The following is a 24,652-nucleotide window of genomic DNA, read 5'->3' on the forward strand; positions in this document are numbered from 1 at the left end:
TACAGACCAATCAGCCTGACCAGTATAGTTTGTAAAATACTGGAAAGTTTAATATCAAAGTACATCAGAGGGATATGTGATAATAAAAATTGGTTCATGAGGAGCCAGTATGGATTTAGAAAGAAATTTTCTTGTGAGGCACAACTGGTGGGATTTCAGCAGGACATATCAGATCAATTGGATTCAGGAGGCCAGTTAGATTGCATAGCCATAGATCTTTCCAAAGCCTTTGATAGAGTGGAACATGGAATATTATTAAAGAAATTGGAGGGAATAGGACTGGACGTAAGGGTTACACGTTGGGTGAAAACATTTCTAAATTCAAGGGTTCAGAAAGTCAAAGTAGGAAATAACGTATCGCAGGAAGAGAAAGTTTGGAAGGGAATTGCAGAGGGTAGTATAATCGGTCCGTTACTTTTCTTAATATACGTAAATGATTTAGGGAATAATATAACATAAAAAATAAGGTTGTATGCAGATGACATCATTGTTTATAGGGAAATAAATACCATTGAGGATTGTTCAGAATGACAAAGGGACCTTGAGAGTATCCAACAATGGGTTGAAGAGAATAATATGAAGGTTAATGGAGGCAAATCAACTGTTACAACATTTACAAACAGGAGTTATAAAACTGAATTTGAATATACTTTGGATGGGGTAGTTATCCCAAAAGATGGCAAGTGCAAATACTTAGGTGTAAAATTTGAAAGTAATTTGCACTGGAAGGGTCATGTGGATGACATTGTTGGGAAAGCATACAGATCATTACATGTCATAATGAGGCTACTTAAAGGATGCAACAAAGAATTAAAAGAGAAAAGTTACCTAAGTATGGTTCGTCCATTATTGGAATATGCAAACAGTGTTTGGGATCCTCACCAAGAATACCTAATAAAAGAAATAGACAGTGTGCAGAGGAAAGCAGCAAGGTTTGTAACAGGGGATTTCAGGAGAAAGAGTAGTGTTATCAGAAATGTTAAAGGAACTAGGGTGGGAAACTTTAAGTAAGAGAAGGGAGAAAACTAGACTTACAGGATTATATAGAGCCTATACAGGAGAAGCAGCATGGGGAGATATCCGTAAGAGGCTTCAGTTGGAAAATAATTATAACGGCAGGACTGACCACAAATGTAAAATTAGAAGAAATTTTAGTAGAAGCGATTGGGGTAAATTTTCATTCATTGGGAACGGTGTAAAGGAGTGGAACAGTTTACCAGGGGTAGTGTTTGATCCTTTTCCAAAATCTGTACAGATATTCAAGAAGAGAATAAACAGCAACAGAGAAAATAAATGAAATGTTAGAGGGCATTTGACCAGTGCAGGTTAATGTAAATAAAAAATGTGTGTGAATAAATTAATTCCATCCCCTAGTCTAAGGAGTTTGGACAGCCAAAGTAGGGGACTGCCTGTAGGGGTGAAGTACAGTGGGGACTTCGAGGGGCCTGGGACCGCTACGGTAGCTGTGAAGGCCCTTCAGGAACTCTGAAAAGTGGTGACAAAAGGGGCTCTGGTTAAGACGCAGCAGGTCGTTATGCTACTTAGGTTCCAGAATGGGTAAAGGAAAAAAGAAAAAAGTAAATAAATGCAATGTAAATTTTAATCTTATACCAGTTGTACAGTATCATTTGAAGTAATTCCACATAAAGTATATCAGTTGACTATATTTGTAAGTAGTACAGGAGATATTATTAGTAGAATTTTGTAAACAATATAAATTTACTAAGGATGAGCTGTGTGTTTAATAGAAAAAATTGTTAGCATAAATTGTATAATATTGTATTATAGGAAAATTTTGTTCTCTTGTTAATTTAATATTTAGTGCTTGACAATAATGTATTTTAGTGTACCATTTGCCACCGAGGTAGGCACTTCATTTGCAAATAAAGAGATTTTGATTTGATTTTGACCATTCAACTGAAATGTTTATGGCTGATGACCCCGAAAAGGGTCGAAACTGGTACCAAACAAACATTAAACTGTAATGTAAAAACTGCATTGCAAAAGTATGTTGTATTGAATAGGTGGAATCAAAAATTTTACTTAAATATGTATGTAATCTCAGTTCAATATGGATCAATTGAAATGAAGTTTCTAACCCTCAATCACAAGGTTAACCTGACAAATCTCATACAATCACTTGGCCCTGGTTTGGGCTCATCATCTGTTCAACAGTTTTATAATTCACGTGTTCCAAAAGGAACTTCCCACCACAATCTACTGTTTGATAAAACAGGGGCGTGACAGCCCATACTACTGGCCTTAAAATGAAAAAGAAAACGTTGATTATGATCGGCCAAAAACAAAATGCAAGGAGACAAAAAACCTGCACTCCACTACTACTAGAAAACTCTAAAACCCTAAGTGGGCTTATGGCCCGAAGTTAAAGAGGTTAAGCCTATTCTACAGAGGGGTGACTAAACGAGAAATGTTAAACGCCAGTAGTGTTAAGTATTTACAGGTTCAGAAAATTTTAGTCACCCCATACCAAGTTGAAGGGGAATCAGAGGTTAATCACACTCTGTTCCCTTAATTTACATGTTTCCCAGCAGGGATTTGAACAGAGTCCTCAGACTTGCCGAAAGGCTACGTTTAAACCATGGAATTAGAACTTTACATAAATAAAATAAGTTTTAAACCTTCCCCTCAAGCTATCTACCTTGAGCTATCACATATTATGAATTTCTGCCATTACCTTGCTTGCCAGGCCTTCCAAACACTGCCCGCGATACCCTGCCCCTTTAGCACACAATAAACTGGAGCGATGAAGATGACGATACAGCCCTAGAATGCCCAGCTTTTATAGTATTGTGAGGAGAAGTTTCCAGAACTCTTGACAGATAGGCTGGATGCCTGTACACACCACCAATTTTAATTGGCTAGGGAAAATATTCACAAAATTTCTGAGTGTTGACCACCTTGACACAAGAACAAAACAATTTTCAAAAATCAACTCCCTTAAGAATTGATTGTCCTTAACCCTGCAAGAGGGGGGCACTTAGGCTGATGGTAGACACATCTAACAGTTGCAAACCCAAGTATCTTGCATAACATTAGTTCAAGTTCAATTACATAGACCGCCTTATAGAAGTTTAACTGGACCGAGAAGGTGTACACCCAGTATAATAATAATAATAATAATAATAATAATAATAATAATAATAATAATAATAATAATAATAATAATAATAACAGACATGATACTGTATAGGCTTTAGGGCTTATGCCATGTCAAGAAAAAAAGGTGAAATTCTTTACGTTTCGCAGAGAACTGTGCTCTGTCTCATCAGAAGAAAATCTCGACTGTCCACGAGAAAGACTTCTTAAACAATGACTTTTTAAATTTAGACATTATAATAGAAGTGCAAATGGTAAATTCATTTGCCACCAGATGGGTCCCCGGACGTGCCATAGCGCTAGCGTTCGAAGCAGAAGCTGACCGAACCATCAGAATCAGTCTAAGAGGTTCAGATAACATGTGTACGTAACATATGACACTGACAGGTGTATGACATTGACACAAGCCTGGAACGAAATATCTGGCGATGAGGAACGTACGAATTTGGAAAGCACCAAGACAAAATAACAATATCGAAAGGACAGGGAAGGGATCTACCTACGTAAATTCTTAATGGCTGGCAACCAGATATTAATTAATTGATAGTCAGTGTCCCCATTGAAATTGTTAGGATTCTACGTATTTCCATAGCTTCCCGTATAGTCCTGGACCTTTAGTGTCTAGTGTGGGTAAGAGCTCGAGCATCTTGGAACATGACATCATGATCTAACAATAGAGCGTACTCAGCCATTATCGATTTGTCTGGCTGGTTGAGACGAATATTACGTTCATGTTCCTTGATACGGGTACCAATGGACTGGCAAGTTTGTCCAATGTATAGCTTACCACAAGTACAGGGCATTTCATATACCCCAGGATGTAAAAATGGGGACAATTTTTCCTTGGTTTTTACTCAGACTGTGAGCAATTTTAGGGGCGGTGCCAAACACGGTTTTTATATTGTGTTTGCGGAGGACCTTGGCAATTTGATCTGTGGTGTTGTGAATGTAAGGCAAGTAGGCAGTTCCCTTCACTTCTTCCTTCTGTGAGCTTTGCTTGGTCGTTTCTCTGGGATGCAGGGCTCTACAAAGGGCACTAGGAAAGTTTTGCAATACGCAAAAACGGTTGGCTGGACACCCCTGTTCTCGTGAGGGATGGAAAGAGGGGTGAAAACCTGTCTAGAAGACAGCAAGGTGAGACCTTCACACCAGTTGTTACCAAGCAGTGGGATGGAAAGCAAGTTAAGATGTCAGTGTGGTCTAAAGGTGAATATCGCGCAATTATCCGCTACAATTTTGCTCGTGGATTAACTGTTGACCAGTACCTGGACGAAATGACTCCTGTGCTGGGGAAAGACTCTCCACATCGAACAAAAATTTTCTGCTGGTACAAAGATTTCCAGAGGGGAAAGTTTGGGGTTGAAGATGATCCTCGTTCTGGGTGACCGTCTGAATCAGTGACTGAGAAAAACATTGAAGCTGTGAGGAAAATGTTGCAGCAAGAGAGGCGGTTTACATATCGGCAGGTAGAAGAGTCCCTCCACATCCCTGCACCAGCTATTCATTCAATTCTACACGACCTCCATGTTAGAAAGGTTTATTCCCTTATTCAACCTAATGCATAACCCTTCACCCTAATGCACTTTTGGTGAGTTTCGTTGTGAAGTCCTTGTTGACTAAAGTGCCGATTGTCTCGGTCATATCTCTCATTGAACACCTGTTCCCTGAGGACATTACTGAGCTATTTTACCACTGCATGATTTCCAGCTATTTCTTGTGGGGCTGGAATTTTTACAAACAGACGGATGGAGTGGCTATGGGTAGTCCATTTTTGCCCATAGTGGCTAATTTCTTTATGGAGCATTTTGAAGAGGTAGCTATTGCTTCGGCGCCCGTCAAACCTATGATATGGTGGAGGTATGTTGATGATGCATTTGCAGTCTGGACAGAAGGTCCTGAGAACATCTATTTTTAAACCACCTAAATCAGCAACATCCTTCAATAAAATTCACTATGGAGATGGAGTCGGACGGATGCCTTCCTTTCTTGGATGTTCTAGTAAGAAAGAAACCGGACGGCTCCTTAGGACATACCATCTATCGTAAGCCTATCCACACAAATCGCTATCTTCATGCAGATAGATTCCCACCACCATCCAGCACAAAATTAAAGGCATTCTCATGACACTCGCTAAGACGGTGAGACGAATTGTGAGCCATCAAATATCCAGGTGGAAATGGACACGCTCAAAGTCGTGTTCAAGGGTAATGGTTACAGCGATTTGCAGATTCATAGAGCCCTGCATCACAGAGAAACGACCAAGCAAAGCTCACAGAACGAAGAAGTGAAGGGAATTCCCTACTTGCCTTACATTCACAACACCACAGATCAAATTGCCAAGGTCCTCCGCAAACACAATATAAAAACCGTGTTTGGCACCGCCCCTAAAATTGCTCACAGTCTGAGTAAAACCAAGGAAAAATTGTCCCCATTTTTACATCCTGGGGTATATGAAATGCCCTGTACTAGCGGTAAGCTATACATTGGACAAACATGCCGGTCCACTGGTACCCGTATTAAGGAACATGAACGTAATATTCGTCTCAACCAGCCAGACAAATCAGTAATGGCTGAGTACGCTCTATTGTTAGATCATGATGTCATGTTCCAAGATGCTCGAGCTCTTACCCACACTAGACACTACAGGTCCTGGACTATACGGGAAGCTGTGGAAATACATAGAAATCCTAACAATTTCAATGGGGACACTGGCTATCAATTAAGTAATACCTGGTTGCCAGCCATTAAGAATTTATGTAGGTAGATCCCTTCCCTGTCCCTTCACTGTTATTTTGTCTCTGTGTTTTCTAAATTCGTACGTTCCTCATCACCAGATATTTCGTTCCAGGCTTGTGTCAATGTCATACACTTGTCAGTGTCATATGTTATGTACACATGTTATGTGAACCTCTTAGACTGATTCTGATGGTTCGGTCAGCTTCTGCTTGAAATGCTAGCACTGTGCCACGTCCATGGAGCCATCTGGTGGCAAATGAATTTACCATTTGCACTTCTATTATAATGTCTAAATTTAAAAAGTCATTGTTTCAGAAGTCTTTCTCGTGGACAGTCGAGATTTTCTTCCAATGACACACAGCACAGTTTTCTGCGAAACATAAAGAATTTCGCCTTTTTTTCTTGACACGGCATAAGCCCAAAAGCCTATACAGTATCATGTCTATAAGTATGGGCCGTGAAAGCAATAATAATAATAATAATAATAATAATAATAATAATAATAATAATAATAATAATAATAATAATAATAATAATAATAATAATGATACATAAATACATACACATCTGGCTGGATATTCCACTATGGTAACGGAATAAGTCCGTACAGCCAGCGACTCAACGCCAAGTGTTGGGTGTTGCTAAATAACTTGACTCCTTGAAGGGGCCAATGACTTTGAGTGGATGGGACTCTGAGGGTACTGATTGTCCCCTCAGTGCAAGAAATGTCACTGGAACCCATTACAAGTTTTTTGGCCCAATGGCAAAATGAGTGGAGGAGGAATCCATTACTCTCATGGTTCCCAACGGTCATCAACGTGGAAGATGTCATGCCGGATGAACTGGTTGTAAAGGCGCACCTCAGGAGTACTTTAAGTCTGCGGCAGTTTGCTGCAGTCTTGGTGTTTGAGTCTGCATGTCTCGTTCCATATGTGCCACAGGATATGGTTCTGAGATCACAGTGTGTGGGTCACTTCCTGGCAAGCTGAGATACCCTAAACAAATCCATGCCAGTGGCACTTCTTCCAAATGTTACTTATTATTTCCAAAGTCCATTGGTGATGGGATAAGGATGGTGGGGCTAGGTTAAGATGGAACTGGAAGGCCCTAGTTTGGACCTGCACGTTTTGGCAGCAGAAGTGCGATGGTAGTTTCCCCAAGATCCTGTGACTGCTCAGGAATGTGGTCCTGCATCTGTGTTTGGGCAAGCCTGTTTAGGATTACTGCTGTCAAACACACATGAAGGCTCTAGAAACGTTGGGATAAACATCGGAAGTCACATCTTATGTCCGGCTGAGTCACCCCTCATACGGTCAGAAATCAAAAGCAGAGAAGAATCACACACTGAAAACCAGAACGTGGAATGTGAGAACTTTACTTGACGTGATAGATATTAGGCCTGAGAGAAGAAAGCTAGAAAAAAAGATTCTAAAATTTTAAAAAAAGAAGACTATGAGAGACTAACCCCCGGAAAAGACAATTTTTTTACACTTTGCTTTATGTCGCACCGACACAGATAGATCTTATGGCCATGATGGGATAGAAAAGGCCTAGGAGTGGGAAAGAACTGACCAGGGCCTTAATTTGCCGAGAAAAGAGACTGAGAGCTGAAAAAGGGACCTACACCTAGGCCTGTATATGTTAGACATATTTTCTTTTTCTGTAGGATTGTAAATCTACTTGGATAATACTAGGTAAATAGAATTGTGGCATGTCGGATATAAGCATTCAATAACATAGTTGGTTTGACATGAGAACACAGCATTTTCTTAATACGGTCTTATTTTGTCCAATTCTTATGTACAGAATTTAAGTAGGATGTCTAAGAGGCAACTATAAGAACTCCTCCGAACAGAAAAGCAACATTACCTCCTCTACCAAAATTAACGTCAGGAACTGAGCCCAACCATCATCGTCTTGGCCTACCTCTAGTCCTAGATACATTGCTAAGAGGAATTGAAAAGGGAAGACGACACGCAACTTATGACAAGAGTTGCAGCATTAATGGGGTAAGAGTTTATTTTAATCTTGTTTCTAGGATAAGTTTCTGCCATAATGAGAATCAGTTGAAATGGAACGAAATTTTGTTATCAACCTAACCTAACCTTGTCTTGACTTGGTAGGGTTTGCAGACTTATCCTTTCTGTATTCTTATTGACTTACAGCATATGTGTATGTATTTGCTTGTGTATATTATTACAGCACACCAGGAAAACATCAAAACGTGAGCGTCCTGTGTCTGGAATCAACAATCTTTCTAAGGAAGCTATAGGAAGGTTTATTTACAATAAATTACATAAAGGTACCTAACTTTACAATGAATGTATTGCAACATTATTCATGGAAAATGGCACGCAGGTGAAATAACCTCCCAGAAATGTTTTGTGCGTTTATCGATATTCAGCTTTTTTGAGCCCCTTGTAACACCGATTTCTCTTTCCACAGGAGTAACTGTAAAAAAGGTTTTGGACCATATGAATGCAAATTATGATACTTCTACAAAGGGTCAGAAACATCATTACGAAGTATTTTGAAGGACTTGCGATTTTTTATGCACATGCATATTTTTTTTGCATATGTTAGAGCAAATTAAGACATTTGTTTTAAGATCCTGTTTCTTGAGGGAATACATGCAAAATAAGGACAGTAAGAACCCAAAACCTGTTGTTTTCTTGGATGAGACTTGAATTTTTATGAATGGTGAATATATGAGATACATACATACATACATCATCTTCATTATAGACTGTTTTACCTTTCAGCATTCAGTCTGCAGGCCTCTGCGAATCTACTAAACACCGCCACAATCCTCTATTTGTGACTAGTTCTGTGGCCTCGTTTAGTTATATACCTCTTATCTTTAAAACGTCAGAAACTGAGTCAACCATCATCATCTTGGTCTCCCTCTAGTCCTCTTACCCTCCATAATGGAGTCCATTATTCTCCTAGGTAACCTATCCTCCTCCATTTGGCTCTCATGACCCCACCACCGCAGTAGGTTTATGCGTACAGCTTCATCCATCAAGTTCATTCCTAAATTAGCCTTTATCTCCTCATTCCGAGTACCTTCCTGCAACTGTTCCCACCTATTTGTATCAGCAATCATTCTCGCTACTTTCATGTCTGTTACTTCTAAATTATGAATTAGATGTCCTGAGTCCACCCAGCTTTCGCTCCCGTATAGCAAAGATGGTCTAAAAATAGACCGAAGTAAAGATTTCGTCCAGGAGCTGACTTCCTTTTTACAGAATACTGTTGATCGCAACTGCGAGCTAACTGCACTAGCTTTACTACACCTTGATTTCTTTTTTCCCATCCCTTCCAAGATTCTTTATTACTGTCCAGAAAGGTTTCCCTACTGCTTGACCTAGCCTTTCCAGGTTATTACCAAAAGCTTCCCATGACATATTTTTGGACTCAACAACTATTTTGTTTCACTCTGTTTATTCCATCTATGTACAATTCCCTGTCTGCATCAGCCCTTGTTTGGAGCCATTTCTGATAAGCATTCTTTTTGCGTTTACAAGTTGCTCTCACTTTTATCATTCCACCAAGTTGTTCACTTTTTCCCATCTTTACACACAGTTGTTCCTGGGCATTCCCTTGTTGTTTCTACAACAGCATCCCTGTATGCCATCCATTCTCTTTCTATATCCTGAACCTGTTTACTGTCCATTGCCTACTTTCCTCGTCCTGGAGATTTTTTACCCTTATTCATCCGCAGACAGATTTCACTTTCTCTATCCTAGGTCTAGAGGTACTTAGTTCGCTACAGATCAGATAGTGGTGTGTATCATAGCAAAATCCCCCAGACCGAACATTCCTAACAGATTTCCTGAATTTAAAGTTGGTTACAAATATAGTCTGTTATGGATTTGGTGCCCTGACCCTCCCATGTATTGCAGCGAATAGCCTTATGCTTGAAGAATGAATATGTAACTGCTATAAACCCATACTAGAACTGAAGTCCAGCAAATGCTTCCCATTCCTATTAGCTTCCATATATTCCCCATATTGACCCATCACCTTCTCATATCCTTCAGCTCTATTTCCAACTCTCGCATTGAAATCACCCATTAGCACTATTCTATCCTTGCTGTTGACCCTGACCACGATGTCACTCAATGCTTCATAAAACTTGCCAACTTCATCCTCATCTGTACCCTCACAAAGTGAATATACCGAGACAATTCTCATCCTAATTCCTCCAACTGCCAAATCTACCATGTCATTTGCTCATTTATGTGCCTAACATAAACTATATTGTGTGCAATGGTATTCCTGATGAACAGCCCAACCCCACACTCTGCCCTTCCCTTTTTAACACCCATAGAGATCACTTTATAATTTCTTACCTCTTCCTCGTTATCTCTCCTTACCTGAATATCATTAACTCCTTGCACATCCAGATGCATCCTCTTTGCTGACTCAGCCAATTCTACTTTCTTTCTTCCATAAGACCCATTGATATTGATAGCTCCTCATCAAATTCCATTTTGTTCGCCAAGTTGTTTTCAAGAAGTTCCTTGCCTGTCAAATGGGAGTGGGACTCTGTTACTTCCATAGGTCTGAGGCTTGCTTAAAACATTCTGAGCATACTCGGTGAAAATTCTGTGAAGCAAGATGCTACCCTACTGACACACAGTCCAAGTGAGAATCTCTCCTCTTAACGGGTTAGGGGCTATGGTGGATTGTATAGTCCCAGCCGCCTGAACACAAGCTGGGCCATGACTCTGAATATGTTTGAGATGCCCACTTCCATTCCATAGCAACTGGTGTCCTGACTCTCAGCACCACTTACTAGGCCTCTCAGCCAATTGCCCATGGTTCACAAACTAGGATGTGACTACAGTAACCCACACCATGAACCATTTATGAGATTTTATATTCAAAATTGTAGAATATTTTATCTTCAATAGATGTCTTTGGCTCAAACGTGTATTTCTCTTTCAGGGTCACCCACATACTCGTGGAATAAACCACAGAAATCTGGACATGATTTCAAGGAGTGATTCCTCAACCTATTTGAGGGAGGAAGACTAATTATTGTTCATTGCTGGAATGAAAAATGGCCTTGTACCTGGTATGTTTTTAGTATATTTTACCTCATTTTCTTGTTATTCTGAGCTAAAACTGACTAGCATGATATAGGAAGTGTCATTATAACTGAACATTTCACTGGGTTCTATCAGTGGATTTTGACTTTGCCTTTTCCACTGTTAAGGGGTCTCATGGTCATTTCAAAAGCCTGTAGGTATTCACATTAGGCCAAAGACTTTAGAGAGGTACTTCACTTTAAACTTCTCCGGTGTATTTTCAAGTAATATTACTGGATACCGGTTACAGTACGTTACTTGTAGGCCTATTTATTAAGTTTCTTCTGTATTCGACAATCTCCACCTGAGTCAGTGTATGATTGCTGGCTGTCAGACAATTACTTTTTAAGCTTCTTATTTTTTAGTGCCTGATATTGGTTCAGTTTCTCAAAGTTTTGTAATGTTTTAGCAAGGAATCCTTTGCAGGGTGGTTTGTAGCAAGTACATTTTTCTCTAAGGTATTAAAATAAGTGTTTACAGTAGTATCATTAAAATAAATGATCATGGACTTCTAATCTAGATATATTATTGGAGGTACATTCATAACAAATTTAAGGATAGGGTAGCTTAATTTAGTAACACAATGACTTCATCATCAGCTGGCTTTGCTGCATTGAAGACGCTTTCACTTAAAATCAGACATCTCTTTCAGCTGTTCAACAGAAATCACCATTTTTGTCTAATAATATCCCTGAAGAAGTGATCTCATATTTCTGAAGAATACATTTTTAAAATAAGTAACTTCATACTGAAACTCAAAATTCTTGCATGTGCTGATTTAATATTATTTGAAGAGAAATTAAGATTTCATAGAGCTATGAATAGTGAAAAGTTTCAGATGTGGGAGGAAACACAATTAATCGCAGGATTAAGAAATACAGGGCCCTGTGCCATTGTGATGGATAATGCAGCATATCAGTGTAAGCTTGTGAAGCATCAACCAACAACGAAATTGAGGAAGAATCAATTAGTGGTAATTACACTGGATGGAATATTTTCTTCTACCGAATGATATTTAATGATGTTACATAATTTAATTTTAATTTTTCCTTTAATTTATTGTAATGGTTGATGCAGAATGGAGAAGTTGAAACCCAATGCTGGCACACAGCCTACTCATGTCGAATAGCACTGAGCCTACTCATGTCGAATAGCACTAAGGGGTATGCTCAAGGCTTAATGTCCATAGGTTTATGGCATGCAATCTAGTGATTAGAAATTGAAACCACGTACAGGATTTTTCGTCTTCCTTTAAATGATGGAAGAACGGTGTCAAAATGTCATCTTGGTACCTCTCGGCATTTACTGTTGTCTCAAAAAAACATAGGCCCAAGTTTATTCGTCTTGCACTAACAGCACACCAAACGCGAATCTTCCTATCATAATGAGGGACTTCATAAACACTATTATGGTCTGACACAGTGGTTAGTCGGTTTGAATCCCATTGGTCAAAAAAATGTTACCATCCATCAGAATGTTGGCCAGCAGGGTAGGAGAGGTGGTGGTATACAATTTCTGATTGCTAGATTGCATGCCAAAAGCCTGGATTCAATTAAAAACTTATCCGCAGTGTTCACATGAAGTGAAGACATATGACACTGTGGATGGTAATTCATCCATTTATAATGATTGTTGAACTGTTCCTGGTTAAATGATTTAAGAAAAACATTAAAAAACATATGAGGAGCTCTTGCAAACACCACTTAAGTAATTTTTAACACTTACTTGTTTTTGTGTTAAAAATTCTTGTTGGAATGACATGCTCGTGTGTTTCCAATGTAAACTGGCCATGAATTAAAATTATTTTTTTGCAGTTTTATACTGGGACACAAACTAGTAATTCTAAGAAGAATTTTTAATACAAAAACAAAAAAGTGTAAATAATGACTTAAATGGTATTTGCAACAAAGCCCCTTATATAATAATAATAATAATAATAATAATAATAATAATAATAATAATAATAATAATAATAATAATAATAATAATACATATAATTAATTGCAAATCAATTCGGACTTAAAATAATTGACCATTATGGTTAAAATAATTAACAAAGATTCATCTCACTTCATACCCAACCCCATAAAGAAATAGGGCACAGGGGTTGAACATACATACATACATACATACATACATACATACATACATACATACATACATACATACACACACACATACATACACACACACATACATACATACAAGTATTTTTAGTTCTGATTGGCATGAACTCACTTGATAACGGTCCAGGCACAGTAGCAGCAGGCAGCGGTTCGAGATGGAAGACACCATCTTTCTCCCGACGCACACTAAGTCTTGACAATTGTACATGCACAGGTACTGGGCCAGGAGATGTGATGTTGGCAGATGGCCGGTCCTCATTCAAGTGGACCTTGATGTTTACCAGAGATATCTGTATCATAAAAGTATGATGATCTTAATCTATATTTAATAATAACAACAACAGCAATAATAATAATAATAATAATAATAATAATAATAATAATAATAATAATAATAATAATAATAATCCAGGTAGCAGGTAGGGACCCTCTTCGGAGGCAGCCCTACCTAGGGAGAAGCGCACCTGCCTATGCGAGTCCCAGAGCACACTGACCCGGTGTGTATCATCTGGTAAGGGTCCCAGCTCAGGGTTACGAGTGAAGACCTCAACGGAATCTACAGCGGAGAAGTTGAACTTCGGAACGGTGGAGATTGCGGAAGAGGCAGCCCAGTTCTCAGGAAATAGTATGAGTACACTATTTATCAGCAGCGTTAGTATCCCATGTTAGCAGCGGCTGCAAGTTGCTCGGTCAACGGTCTCGAAGGTGGAAGAGGAATCTTAACTCGCAACGGCAATAAGAGCGGAAGAACCTAATGGAGTAAACCACGAAAAAATAATCATTTCGGACTAAAAATCCGATCTTACTTTGGAAGCTAATTCCTTACTTCACAAACCACAACTTCATTCGCAAGATGGAAACGTCGCTGAAAGAAAGCACTACCCCAGGTGACAGCTCGGCAGAGAAATCCACCATTGCAATATGCAATGCAACGGGACCTAGGGTTCTGGGGAGTCCCAACATCTGCGAGAAAGACAAGTTGGAGCGTCTTGAATCACCTTCCAAACTCAAATTCAAGAAGAACTATTTCATTGGAACAATAAACGTCAACTCACCAGAGTTGGAAAACGAAAAGAACTAGAAAAGCTTTTGGAAAAAAATCAAATCCAGATCCTAGCTGTACAAGAGACAAGATTCCTGGAAGAAAACTCATAGACATCAACAAATACAGAATATTCAAAGGTAATCCAGCAATTAGAACAACCACCAACATGCCTCCGCTTGGAACCTGCTTCTACATAAACAAGAAGGTAGTAAACAATGTCATAGACATCACATCAAAATCTGAAAGATTGTCTCTACTAACTAATAAATGCAAGAATAAGAGGTACACTCTCATCAACTGTCACGCCCTGATTAACGAAGACAAAAAGAACCCACAGAAAGTTGATGACTTCTGGGATCTTCTGGAAACTGAAATCACCCAGAAACCCAAGAGCAACGTAAAAATCCTGCTGGGAGACTTCAACGCACAGACTGGGAAGGAACGAAAGTACAGAGACGTCGTAGGGGAATATCCAGCACATAAGAGGACAAACCAAAAGGGGAAAGGCTCATTGGACTCTGCAAAGCTTTTCAGTTGAAACTTATGTCAACACACTTCAAGAAACTCCCGAGAAAATCAAAGACATGGGTATCTTCGAATCCCGAATTAGGGGAATTCCAATTGGATCACGTAGCGATAACAAGGAAGAACTCAAAGGAGGTGATGAATGTCAAAGTGATTAGGAACGGTGAATTTGATTCAGACCACTATCTCTCCAAAGTTAAAAACTGTTTTCTCCCAATAGGACAAAAGAGAGACCCACCTAAAATAATGAGATACATCACAAACAAAATGAACATCACTGAAGGCATCATTAGAAACTTCAGGGACAAAATCTGGACCAGCAGAAAGGGGAACTGGCAAGAACTACGCACGGGAATCAATGAAGCCGCAAAGAAAACACTCGGACAGGCTAGTAGGGAAAGAGAAATATGGTGATATGAAGAGTGTGGGGAAGCTCTCAGGAGAGGTCCGAGAAATGGAGAAAATGGAAATGCTCCAGAGGAAAGGAACATATGGAACAATTCAGGCAACAGAGGAAAGAAACATCCAGGATATTTCGAAGAACTAAACGATCATTTGAAAGAGCTCAACTGGAAGAGATCCAGACTGACTTTGTCAAGAACAATTCCAGAGACTTATCAGACCTTCAAGAGAAAACTCAAAGGATACCAAGTGCCAAGTTTGAGCTTCAGAAACGAACAGGGTAAAATCGGACAGAACAACCAAGAAAACTGTGAGATATTAGCCAGATACTTCCACACACTTGAATTGTTCTTCCCCAACCTCCAAACTAGAATTTCCAGACATACCAGAGAACTCAGAAGATGACGAACCACCAACAAAGGAAGAAGTCAAGCAAGCTCTTGAAAACTTCAAAAACAACAGGACAAGTGGAGAGGACTCAATAACGGCAGAAATGTTGAAATGGGCAGAACTGGAAATCTTAGATGATCTTCACCAAGGAAATCTGGGAGAAGGAGACAATCCCAGAAGAATAGGAAACAGCACTTATCCATCCGCTGCATAAAAACAAGGGGACAAGCAGGATGTCAACAACTATAGGGGTGTGTCCCTCCACCCAATCGCGTATAAAATCCTCTCAAAACTGGTTCTAAATAGAATAGAAGCAAATATGGACCAACAACTAGGGGAATACCAAGCAGGGTTTAGGAAAGGCTGCTCCTGTATCGAACAAATATTCAACCTGAAGTCAATATTCTGCCACAGAATGTTGAGTGGTAAGAAAATTGTGGTGTTGTTTATAGACTTCAAAAAAAGCCTTCGATTTGGTGGACAGAGAGACTTTGGATAAGCTCATTAGGGAATTTGAAGTCAAAACCAAACCGGCAAATATAATCAAAGAGACCCTAACAGGCACAACCTCCAAGGTAAAATTCATCGGGCATCTCTCACAATCATTTGAAATCAAGACAGGCATGAGGCAAGGGGATGGAATATCCCCACTCTTATTCAACTGTGTCCTTTTTTATTTTTTTTTTGCTATTTGCTTCACGTCGCACCGACACAGATAGGTCTCATGGCGACGATGGGACAGGAAAGGGCTAGGATGGGAAGGAAGCGGCCGTGGCCTTAATTAAGGTACAGCCCCGGCATTTGCCTGGTGTGAAAATGGGAAACAACGGAAAACCATCTTCAGGGCTGCCGACAGTGGAGTTCGAACCTACCAACTGTGTCCTAGGAAAGATACTGAGAATATGGAACTCAGGACTTGAACATCAAGGTCTAATCCCGATGTGTCTAGGAGGGATTAAAGTCAATTGCTTGGCTTCTGCTTTTTTTTTTTTTGCTAGGGGCTTTACGTTGCACCGACACAGATAGGTCTTATGGCGACGATGGGAAGGGAAAAGCCTAGGAGTTGGAAGGAAGCAGCCGTGGCCTTAATAAAGGTACAGCCCCAGCATTTGCCTGGTGTGAAAATGGGAAACCACGGAAAACCATTTTCAGGGCTGCCGATAGTGGGATTCGAACCTACTATCTCCCGGATGCAAGCTCACAGCCGCGCGCCTCTACACGCATGGCCAACTCGCCCGGTTTGGCTTCTGCTGACGACTTTGCTATACTATCAGAAAGTCCAGAGGTCACAACCATCCAGATTAACCTCTTGGAAAAAATCGCCAGCCAAACAAGACTGAGAATCTCAGAAGAAAAGACCAAATTCATGACGAACATCAAAGATGGACCAAAATGCCTGGAAACAGAGACAGGACGGATAGAAAGGGTCAAGAAGTTCAAGTACCTTTGGTGAGACGATACAGGAGAATGGACTAGAAAAAGCTGCAGTGGAAGATCGGTTACAAAAACAGAGAGAGAGAGAGCATACGGCTTGACAAAAAAAAAATCTACAATAAGAAGTGCTTATCCTGGAATTCCGAATTAAAACATTACAACACCGTGGTCAAAACAGAATGCCTGTATGCCAGTGAATGCCTGTCCATTAACTATAAGCTGGAGAAGCTAGAGGTCCTGGAAAGAAGAATCCTCAGAAAAATTATGGGAGCTATCCAAACTGAAAGTGGATGGAAACTTTGGAGCAACAAAGAAGTTTACCAGAAGGTGGAAAGAATCTCAGAGACCACGAAGAAAAGAAGGCTGGCGTTTCTTGGATATCTATACAGAATGAATGCAAACAGACTTACCAAACAGATATTTGATTACTTCTGGAGAAAAAAACCACTACAGCATGAATTAAGGAAACGAAGAAGGATATGGAAAGGTTAAGCATCTTGGAAGACCAGCTGTTAGAAAGGAATGCGTTTAGGAACACTGAAGAATTTGGAAGGTATTCAAGCCACAGGAAGAACTAGGAAGACAGGAAGAGCCTGGAAAGATGAACAACGGAAACAGGCCAGCGAACGCATGAAGGAGTATTGGACACAGAGAAAATTCCGCACAAAGAGAAAGAAATGAAGTTGTAGCGTGATTCTTAGTGGTTCATTTGCTTGTAAAAAGAAAAAAGAAAAAAAAAAATATCCAAAGTAAAAGAGAGAAAATATTGGAACAGATTATTACTTGACAGTAAGCAAAATTTTTTCCATAAAGCAAAATTACAAATGGTTCATGGTGTTGGTTACTGTAGTCACGTCCTAGTTCGTGAACTATGGGCAATTGCTGAGTGGCCTAGTAAGTAGTCCTGAGGGTCGGGATACCAGTTGCTACGGAATGGGAGTGGGCATCTCGGACATATTCCGAGTCATGGACTTCCTTGTGCTCAGGCGGCTATGGCTATATAATCCACCGGTTGTCCTTAACCCGTTAAGAGGAGAGATCCTCACTTGGACTATGTGTAAGTAGGGTAGCATCCTGCTTCATGAATTTACCATGTTCAGAACATTTTAAGCAAGTCTCGGACCTATGGGAGTAACGGAGTCCCACTCCCATTTGACAGGTGAGGTACTCCTTGGAAACAACTTGGCGAACAAAATGGAATTCGATGGGGAGCTATCAATATTAATGGGGCTTCTAGAAGAAAGAAGGTAGAACTGGCTGGGTCAGCAAAGAGGATGCATCTGCTTGTGCTAGGAGTAAGTGATACTCGGGTAAGGGGAGATAACAAGGATTATAAAGTGTACTTGACGGGTGTTAAAAAGGGAAGGGCAGAGTCTGGGGTAGGGCTGTTCATCAGGAATACTATTGCACGCAACATAGTTTCGGTTAGGCACGTAAACGAGCGAATGATGTGGGTAGATTTGGCAGTTGGAGGAATCAGGACGAGAATGGTCTCAGTGTATTCACTATGTGAGGGTGCAGTTGAGGTTAAAACTGACAAGTTTTATGAAGCATTGAGTGACATCATGGTCAGGGTGAACAGCAAGGATAGGATAGTGCTAATGGGCAATTTCAATGCGAGAGTTTGAAATAGAACTGAAGGATAAGAAAGGGTGATTGGTAAATGTGAGTAAGATATGGAAGCTAATGAGAATGGGAAGCATTTTCTGGACTTTTGTGCTAGTATGGGTTAAGCAGTTACGAACACATTCTTCAAGCATAAGGCTATTCACTGCTATACATGGGAGGCCAGGGGTACCAGATCCATAACAGACTATATCTTAACGAACTTTGAATTCAGGAAGTCTGTTAGGAATGTATATAGGTTTTTGGGGGATTTTTGATGAAACAGACCACTATCTGATCCATAGTGACCTAAGTATCTGTCGGCCTAGCATAAAGAAAGTGAAATCTGTCTGCAAATGAATAAGGGTAGAAAATCTCCAGGACAAGGAAATTAGACAGAAGTACATGGATTTAATTAGTAAGAAATTCTGAACAGTGGACAGTAAGCAGGTTCAAGATACAGAAAGAGAATGGGTGACATATAGGGATGCTGTAGCAGCAACAGCAAGGGAATGCCTAGGAACAACTGTGTGTAGAGATGGTAAAAAGCAAACATCTTGGTGAAATGATGAAGTGAGAGCAGCCTGTAAACGTAAAAAGAAGGCTTATCAGAAATAGCTCCAAACAAGGGCTGATGCAGACAGGGAAATGTACAATGATGAAAGAAACAGAATGAAACAAATAGTTGTTGCCAAAAAGAAGTCCTGGGAAGATTTTGGCAATAGTCTGGAAAGGGAAGGTCATGCAGCATAGAAACCTTTCTCGACAGTAATAAAGAATCTTAGGAACGGAGGGAAAATGGAAATGAACAATGTTTTGGGTAATTCAGGTGAACTCATAATAGATCCCAAGGAATTACTGGACAGGTGGAGGGAATATTTTGAAAATCTTCTCAACATAAAAGAAAATCATCATGGTGGTGCCGCGAACAACGGAGCTCGTGGAGAGGAGGAAAATAATGTTGGTGAAATTACGCTTGAAGTGGAAAGGATGGTAAATAAACTTCATTGTCATAAATCAGCAGGAATAGATGAAATTAGACCTGAAATGGTGAAGTATAGTGGGAAGACAGGGATGAAATGTCTTCATACAACAGTAAGATGAGCATGGAGTGTTGGTAAGGTACCCTCAGATTGGACAAAAGCAGTAATTGCACTTATCTACAAGTAAGGGAACAGGAAGGATTGCAACAACTATCGAGGTATCTCATTGATTAGTGTATCAGGCAAAGTATTCACTGGCATCTTGGAAGGGAGGGTGCGGTCAGTGGTTGAGAAGAAGTTGGATGAAAACCAGTGTAATTTCAGACCACAGAGGGGCCGTCAGGATCAGATTTTCAGTCTGTGCCAGTAAATGAAAAATGCTACAAGAGGAAGAGACAGTTGTGTTTATGTTTCGTAGATCTAGAGAAACCATATGACACGGTACCAAGGGAAAAGATGTTCACCATACTGGGGGACAATAGGATTAAGGGTAGATTATTAAAATCATTCAGAGGCATTTATGTTGACAATTGGGCTGCAGTGAGAATTGATGGTAGAATGAGTTCTTGGTTCAGGGTACTTACAGGGGTTAGACAAGGCTGTAATCTTTCACCCTTACTGTTCGTTGTTTACATGGATCATCTGCTGAAAGGTATAAAATGGCAGGGAGGGATTCAGTTAGGTGGAAATGTAGTAAGCAGTCTGACCTATGCTGACGACTTGGTTTTAATGGCAGATTGTGCCAAAAGCCTGCAGTCTAATATCTTGGAACTTAAAATAGGTGCAATGAGTATGGTATGAAAATTAGCCTTTTGAAGACTAAATTGATGTCAGTAGGTAAGAAATCCAAGAAAACAATGTCAGATTGGGAATACAAAGCTGGAACAAGTAGATAATTTCAAGAAGTTAAGATGTGTGTTCTCCTAGGATGGTAATATTGTAAGTGAGATTGAATCAAGGTGTGGTAAAGCTAATGCAGTGAGCTCACAGTTACGATCAGGAGTATTCTGTAATACAGAAGGCAGCTCCCGGACCAAACTATCTTTACATCGGTCTGTTTTCAGACCAACTTTGCTTTACGGGAGCGAAAGCTGGATGGACTCAGGATATCTTATTCATAAGTTAGAAGTAACAGACGTGAAAGTAGCGAGAATGATTGTTACAAACAGGTGGGAACAATGGCAGGAGGGTACTTGGAATGAGGAGATAACAGCTACGTTAGGAATGATCTCGATGGATGGAGCTGTACGCATTAACTGGCTTCGGTGGTGGGGTCATGTGAGGCGAATGGAGGAGGATAGGCTACCTAGGAGAATAATGGACTCTGTTATGGTGGGTAAGAGAAGTAGAGGGAGACCAGAATGATGATGGTTAGACTCAGTTGCTAACAATTTAAAGATAAGGGGTATAGAACTAAATGAGGCCACAGCAATAGTTGCAAACAGAGGATTGTGGTGACATTTAGTAAATTCACAGAGGCTTGCAGATGAACACTGAAAGGCATAACGGTCTATAATGATGTATGTATTGTGCCATATCAGAGCCATGAATTAGTGATCCAGGCACATATATTCAAAATTTTATTAAGCATGTCCTGTATTTGGCACGCGCGGATCTGAGAGGGGAAAACGCGTGAGGATTGAGAGCCAGGGGACGAATGCGATTGGAGATATCTGTGTGACGAGAATAGAAGAGGGTAGGCCTTGATCCCGTACCACGTGATAATACAGTGGGGGTGAAAATCGCGGATAGCCCACATTCCGCAGAGAAATTTTATGTGAATAGCCAGCCTAACGGGACGAAATGGTGAGGAGAGATTAAATTATCACCTCAAATTATAGTATGATTAGGAGAACAAATGATACCACATGCATTTTTGGATATATGTGGAGAGATTGTCCGGAAGGGGTATGCTAAATATCCCGTGGAATTTAAATTAGGCAGTAGTGACTCTATCACATAAAGAAAGCATCCCACGCGATACACTGAACACGTGGCCTATCGCGGGGAGTCTCGCAATTGCTTGAGAGGCAGGGATGATGCTATGGATATTGCGAGATAGTTTACGAACGGATCAACTTCCGCATACAATCGAGATTCATGGAATGCGTTTAGCTACCTCTCAATCGCACTGCCTTACTAATATTCATGATATCAATGGAATAGATTGATATCCTCTCTGGGAGGAGTCTAGGGTCAGCTATATAGACCAGCAGCAGGCGCACCCCAAGTCAGTCTGGAACTAGTCTTGGAGCATACTTCACGTCACTCGTTACCGAAATCTGCTCCTTTATATAAAGAAATTGTTCAGATATAAGCTCGTATGCGGAAAACAGTACACAAATGTATGTGTTTGAGAGCGATAAAATCCGGAATAAGTTATATAACTGTTTAATCAGATGTTGATAATTTTATAGATAACAGGGCATAACTTCTGTGCCTGACGGTAGCCCTGAGCTCACTATAAAGGGTGATTGTAACATTAAGTTCCTGAGTGGATAATATTTTGTGTTGGTGTAACAGTGTCTTCAGTGCAGAACGAGAAATTCAGCCATGTTCCAAGAAACAGCTACCCAGCCCTGGACCCTTGGGATACCAGTGATGATCATCACTGATATGGAGGGCTAAAGTCTCCCATCATGGATCCGCCCGAGGCTTGAACGGAAGGCAACATGTATTCCGCTAAGTGCATTCAATTTTTAGTAATTATGAATGCGTTGTTGTAAATAAGTAAATAGTAGAGTAGGATATATTTTAAAAAGAAAATTATATTTCAGGGCATAGCAAAGGAAGCTTGTTGAGCGAGTTAATGTTTTTGATTTGCTAGAAATCATGGTGGAATCGGTGTAATTAATCCACTTTCACCATCGGGTTATAGTAATCGCATAATTCATTTTGGGAGCATGTTAGTTGTACAGTTTTTATTATTTTTTGATAGAAGCTTTTAAAATTTACCTTATGAGTGCATTAGGTTAAAGATTAAGATGGTAGAATATATATCGTAGGCAGGCCCCGATTTACAAATGGGCGGACTGGGCATTTGCCCAGGGCGCCAGTTTTTGAGGGGCGGCGGCCGGCGGATCGAGTAATTATGGCCTGCGTGAATTACGTCTTAAATTCATTACATTCAAATTAATTTTACTTTCCACAAATTATTACTTTCCACAAATTATTTCAATTCATTTATTAGCCTATATAAATCAATTTAAACTATTCTAACTTTAAAACCGGAATTTAATCTATTTATTTAAATTTTATGAAGAATAATTAATAACTGCAAGCAATAAGTAAGGTATTATTTAACTCGTGCGGGTGCTGGGTGGGCAGTTGTAACTGGTAGCTTTGCAACCCTGTTAGTCTAGACAGCCCTGTCTGTCATTGGCTAGTGACGGTTCGTGTGCGTATTATTGTTTACGAGGTACGGTACATCCGCTCACCATCAACCTGACAACCTCACCTAACCAACTCATTGTCTCGTGCAATTCTTACATGTTTTTCAGTATTTATCCAAGAGTAAAAAGTTAAGTGGTGCTGAATACAAAGAAAAAAACGCGTTGCTAAAAGGCAGAGTGACGAACTTGAACTACTTAAAGTGCCTAATTCATATTCTATCGATGATCCTGCTACTTGGAATGTCAAGTTAAATTCATTAGTTGAGAATATTATTAAACATCGTTCAAAACAAAAACGTAATGGTGGACTTTTCGAAATCTCTGTTAACTTACAATGATGGTAAAAGTACATTGTCTCAAAACATGTATAAGAGTACTCTTCCGAATGGAGACGTTGTTTTAAGAGATTCGTTATTGTATTCACAGTCAACTGGGAAAGTATTCTGTATGGAAAAATATTTTTTTCAAAAACATTTTATGTGAATTAACTGATTAATGTTTATAGCTAAGAACAATGTATTTTAAATCAGTGTGCGAAGTTTCATGATTCTAACTCGAGTAGTGTTAGTTACATAGCGTTTCCTTTGATATTGTTGCAAAACTCATAATCTTGAAAACTGTAATCTTTAATTTTTAAACAATATTTTTTCATAAGGACAGAAAAACGAGCAGATGGGGCGGTGGTTGCGTGTATAGATTGTTTGCCCAGGGCGCTAACTACTTGAAATCGGGGCCTGATCGCAGGCCTACAGTTACTACGTGTAAATATAGTATAAATAATGCATGTATTTTCTCTAGAAGTAGGTATGCTCTCAATACATTTCCCTTTAAATATCAAATCAGTAGTAGATTTACAGTATAAGGTTTTATTTATTTTTTGATATAGAAATGCTGTATGATGTACGACGAACAACGCTGGGATTCGAATCGACGACCTCCATTTTAGATTGGGGTTTCCGTAAGGAAGCATTTTATGTTAATTCTTCTATTCCCCTGCATTGTAAAGAAGTATAATGTTTCTTAGGTGACTAATTATCAGGTTTAAAAGCACTGTTTCTTTATTATTCTTCGACGTGCTCAGGTCACGAACCCGGGTCTATATGGCTTGAGTCAGTGTCAGTGTGAATTAAATAGTGACAAAATCCCTGTTAATTATCTAATGATTTAAAGTGGTGATGTGCTGTTTTACCAAAGGCTACTGATATGCTTTATATATGAGAAATTAAAAGCAGATGATTTGTTTTCAAGAGAATAAGAAGTTTAGAATAGTGTGTAAGCTCAGGCTCACACAAGGATGTTAAAGAAGGAAGTTGTTTGCGGGCTAGACCGTTGGGTGTGGCTACCCATTTGTTTTGGCTGTCACTCTGAAATATGTGGCTGAGGGAGACTATAGTACAGTAAAGACAGACCCGGGAACAGAATGGTATTCTCTGTCACAAGGAGTTGTAAAATGCATTATGCTTGTGTCATATACAAATAAATTGTTCGGCCGTAGGCCCAGGTAATTAATGAATGAATTTAGCTGATAGGATCCCTTTGCAATAAAGTAGATAGGGTATTTCTTTCAGCGACCCGCTACGATATCAGAAGACCCATAATTCGAATCCCGGCACATCCAACGTGGAATCGTTCGGGTTCCTTTGACCTGGACAGATATATTCATACAGCCAGTGATTGAATGTGTATTTTTTTTTCTTTTAATTGTGTTTCTTTGTGTATTTAAAAAAAAATTGCTTACACAAGTGATTACATTGTTTGTTTCGAGTAAATTCTGGCTTTACTCATGGAATGATGTTGGGTT

General features: G+C 39.7%; 1 protein-coding gene across 1 annotated transcript in view; it reads right to left on the reverse strand.

The window, feature by feature from the left end:
- LOC136866041 (bridge-like lipid transfer protein family member 3B) overlaps positions 1–24,652 on the reverse strand; it is a 458,695-nt gene that overhangs the window by 20,367 nt on the left and 413,676 nt on the right. Inside the window, exon 17 of the mRNA XM_067142666.2 lies at positions 13,188–13,365. Coding sequence (XP_066998767.2) covers positions 13,188–13,365 — 178 coding nt within the window. The remainder of the gene's footprint in view (positions 1–13,187; positions 13,366–24,652) is intronic.

This window comes from Anabrus simplex, chromosome 3 (genome assembly GCF_040414725.1).
Source record: "Anabrus simplex isolate iqAnaSimp1 chromosome 3, ASM4041472v1, whole genome shotgun sequence".
NCBI classification, from domain to species: domain Eukaryota; kingdom Metazoa; phylum Arthropoda; class Insecta; order Orthoptera; family Tettigoniidae; genus Anabrus; species Anabrus simplex.